Genomic DNA, 4,194 nt, shown 5'->3' with positions numbered 1-4,194 from the left:
GAGAGGAGGAGGAGAGATAAGAAGAGAGAGAAATGAAGGAGAGCGAGAGAGAGAGAGATAGAGAGAAAATGAGATGTCCAGCATCTGATAACGATGGCCGCGAAAATAAATAGCCGGTGCCATATCTCTGACCGGAAGCTACTGCGAGGCGGCGGCGATATGGCTTATTCTTCACATGTGGCTTCACTCCCCGCATCCCTCCAGCATCCTCCCGCATCCCTCCAGCATCCTCCCGCATTACTCCGGCAAGCACCGAGATAAGATGTGGTTAGGAAGTTGAGCGGGTTATTGGCTTGGTTGCTACACGGCCCCAGGTGATTAGATGAGGGAAGGTGTTGTCAATCCAGAGGGAAGGGGGAAATGCATTGGAAATTGCTGTTTATATGTTGTATATTACATTGTGTTTATGTATTTATGTTTGGAATTATATAGCCTGATAGAAATAGCAGCCCCCACCTCCATAATTTAACATCGCGAGAGTGAAGGGGAGACTCTGTTGAGTATAGATGCTATGAGAGAAGTAAAAAAGAGAAAGAAGGAAATCAAGGAATTGGAGACGGAGAAGCGTAAAAGAAAGAAAAGGAAGCTAACAGGAGATATCACAGTGTTAAAAATAATTTGGTATTATAATTAATAAAATCATAAATTATGTGGGGAAAGTGTTAGTAAAGTGAAAATAAAAGATAAAGCGGCTATGGTTGAGGAGCCGTAGCGACGTAGCAGTAGCTGTTGTGTAACAGAAAGGCAGGCGGCCATACGTGCATACAGGCAGGCAGGTATGAAGGCAGACAGGCAGGGAGGCAGGCAGGCAGGCAGAGAAGGAGGCAGGGAGGCAGGGAGGCAAGCAGGAAAGAGGCAGGCAGGAAGGCTACAGCAAGGCACCAGTATGATGAAAGATGGTAATAGGAGGCAGGATGAAGGGGGGGGGGGGTTACAGGTCGAAGCAAGGGGGAGGCAGCATGGTCCGGACAGAGGGGGAGGCTACATGGTCGAACCCAAGGGGAGGCTACATGGTCGGACAAGGGGGAGCTACTGGTCGACAAGGGGAGCTACATGGTCGAACAAGGGGAGCTAGCATGGTCCGAACGAAGGGGGAGGCTACATGGTCGGACAAGGGGGAGGTTACATGGTCGGACAAGGGGGTAGGCTACTATGGTCGACAAGGGGAGGCTACATGGTCGGACAAGGGAGAGGCTACATTGGTCGCACAAGGGGGAGGCTACATGGTCGGACAAGGGGAGGCTCATGGTCTGGACATAGGGGGGCTACATGGTCGGTACAAGGGGGAGGGCTACATGGTCGGACTAAGGGGGAGGCTACAATGGTCGGACAAGGTGAGGCTACATGGTCGGAGCTAAAGGGGGAGGCTACAGATGGTCCGGACCAAGGGGGAGCTACATGGTCGACAAGGGGAGCTACATGGTCGACAAGGGAGCTATCATGGTCGGACCCAAGGGGAAGCTTACCATGTCCGGAACAAGGGGGAAGCTACAGGTCGACAGGGGGAGGCTACAGGTCGGAACAAGGGGGAGGCTACATGGTCAAGACAAAGGGGGACGGCTACTAATGGTCCGGACAAGGGGGAGGCTCCATGGTTGGACAAGGGGGAGGCTTACATGGTCGGACAAGGGGAGGCTAAATGTCGGACCAGGGGGAGGCTTACATGGTCGGACAAGGGGGAGGCCCACATGGTGATCAAGGGGAGGCTACATGGTCGACAGGGGGAAGGCTTACATGGTCGGACAAGGGGAAGCTAGCATGGTCGGACAAGGGGACGGCTACATGGTCGGACAAGGGGGAAGGCTACATCGTCGACAAGGGGGAGGCCTAACATGGTTGGACAAGGGGGAGGCTACATGGACGGACAAGGGGGAGGTTTACAAAGTCGACAAGGGGAGGCTATCATGGGTCGGCCACAAGGGGAGGCTACATGGTCCTGACAAAGGGGGAGGCACATGGTCGCGGACAAGGGGAGGCTAACATGGTCTGACAAGGGGAGGCTACATGGTCGGAGCAAGGGGGAGGCTAACATGGACGGACAAGGGGGAGGTTTACACAAGTCGAACAAGGGGCGAGGCTACAATGGTCGAGACAAGGGGGAGGCCTACATGGTCGGACAAGGGGGAGGCTACATGGTCGGACCAAGGGGGAGGCCTACATTGGTTGGACAAGGGGGAGGCTACAGTGGTCGAACAAGGGGGAGGCTAGCATGGTCGAACAAGGGGGAAGCTACATGGACGGTACAAGGGGAGGCTACATGGTCGGACAACGGGGGAGGTTCCAACACGTCGGACAAGGGGGAGGTCTTACATTGGTCGGACAAGGGGAGGCTAACATGGTCGAACCAGGGGAGGCTTACATGTCGAACAAGGGGGAAGCTATCATGGTCGGACAAGGGGGAGGCTACATGGTCTGACAAGGTGGGAGGCCTACAGTGGTCGGACAAGGGGAGGCTACATGTCGACAAGGGGGCGGCTCACATGGCGACCAAGGGGGAGGCTACATGCCGGAGCAAGGGGGAGGCTACATGGTCTGGAACAATGGCGGGAGGCTACATGGTCGACACGAGGGAAGCTATCATGGTCGACAAAGGGGAGGCTAGCATGGTCGGACAACGGGGGAGGCTACATGTCGCGACAAGGGGAGGGCTACCAGGACGCGACAAGGGGGGGCTACAATGGTCGGGAACAAAGGGGGAGGCTATCATGGTCGGACAACGGGGGAGGCTTAGCATGGTTGAACAGGGGGAGGCTAACCATTGGTCGGACAAGGGTGGCAAGCTACATGGTCGGACAAGGGGGAGGCTAGCAATGGTCGGACAAGGGCGGAGGCCTACATGGTCGGACAAGGGGCGAGGGCTACATGGTCGGACAAGGGGGAGGCTACATGGTCGGACAAGGGGGAGCGCTACATGGTCCGACAAGGGGGAGGCCTACATGGTCGGACAACGCGGGGAGGCTAATGGTTGGACCAAGTGGGGAGGCCTACATGAAAGTCGGACAAGGGGGAGGCTACATGGTCGGACAAGGGGGAGGCTACATGGTCGAACAAGGGGGAGGCTACATGGTCGAACAAGGGGGAAGCTACATGGTCGGACAAGGGGGAGGCTACATGGTCGGACAAGGGGGAGGCTACATGGTCGGACAAGGGGGAGGCTACATGGTCGGACAAGGGGGAGGTTCGGCCAACAGAAGGCAACGAGAGAGCGGCGGTAACAGCGGGCGCGGTGAAAGAAGAAGGTAACCGCAAGCGTAAACATTCAGGAAGGAGAGAGAGAGGAGAGAGAGGAGAGAGAGGGAGAGGGGGAGAAGGCGCGGCGCAATAACAAAAGCAATCGGGGCAAAATTCCCTCGTAAAAGTTAAAAATACCGATATTACGAGGCCGTTAAACCGCTGCGACCACGTAACCAGCCAACAGCCGGGGTGCTGCGTGCGTGCGTGTGCGTGCGTGCGTGTGCGTGCGTGCGCGTGCGTACGTGCGGGTCAGAGATGCGATGTGAAGCTATGAAGCCCTCGGTGGTGTAATCTAGCCATGTAGGAGGCCCCGGGGCATGAGAGAGCAGCAGCAGTAGCAGTAGTAGTAGTAGTAGCAGCAGCAGCAGTATGCTAATCCCCGCGCGGTGGTGGGAGCTCTGGAATGCTGCGGTCTCTATCTCTCTCTCTCTCTCTCACACACACACACACACACACACGCGCGCGCACGAACGCACGCACGCNCGCGCGCGCACACATTTTCTCCCTTTCTCTTTTTTCTCTTTCTCCCTCTCTACCTCTCTCTCTCTTTCTTTCTCGCTCTCTCTTTTTCTCACTCTTTCTGTCGTTTTCTCCGTCTTTCTCTCTCTCTCTCTCTCTCAGTCTGTGCATGCGTTTGTACATTCCTGCGTGCTTGCGCGCGTGCGTGCGTGTGTGTGCATGCGTGGGCGTTCGTGGGGTCGGTGCGTGTACGTGCGTGTGTGCTCGTGCATACGCGTGTGCGCATGTGCGTGCGTCTGTGCTGTGTAGGTAGCTAAGTGTGTACGTGGGGTCAATGGGGTGGGGTGGGGTGGGGTTGGCTGCTGGGGTGCTGCTGGGGTGCAGCCAGGCAGCTGTCTGTGTGTGAGTGTCTGCGTGCATGCGTGCGTGTGTACATGTGCTGTGTAGGTAGCTAATGCTTGTGTGTGTGTGTGTGTGTGTGTGTGTGTGTGTGTGTGTGTG

General features: G+C 56.4%; 1 protein-coding gene across 1 annotated transcript; it reads left to right on the top strand.

Moving 5' to 3' along the window:
• Nucleotides 1-1,955: 1,955 nt before the first annotated feature.
• On the top strand, nucleotides 1,956-3,239 carry LOC106818788 (keratin, type I cytoskeletal 9-like; the record flags this gene model as incomplete). Its single annotated transcript, XM_014823464.1, has 2 exons — nucleotides 1,956-2,606; nucleotides 2,809-3,239. Coding segments are annotated over exons 1-2 (1,082 nt in total), but the record flags the coding sequence as incomplete, so codon positions are not given.
• Nucleotides 3,240-4,194: the final 955 nt, after the last annotated feature.

The sequence above is a fragment of the Priapulus caudatus genome, unplaced genomic scaffold (assembly GCF_000485595.1).
Source record: "Priapulus caudatus unplaced genomic scaffold, Priapulus_caudatus-5.0.1 Scaffold2525, whole genome shotgun sequence".
NCBI classification, from domain to species: domain Eukaryota; kingdom Metazoa; phylum Priapulida; class Priapulimorpha; order Priapulimorphida; family Priapulidae; genus Priapulus; species Priapulus caudatus.
The sequence above is the reverse complement of the archived record's forward strand: the minus strand, read 5'-3'. Positions and strand labels throughout refer to the sequence as shown.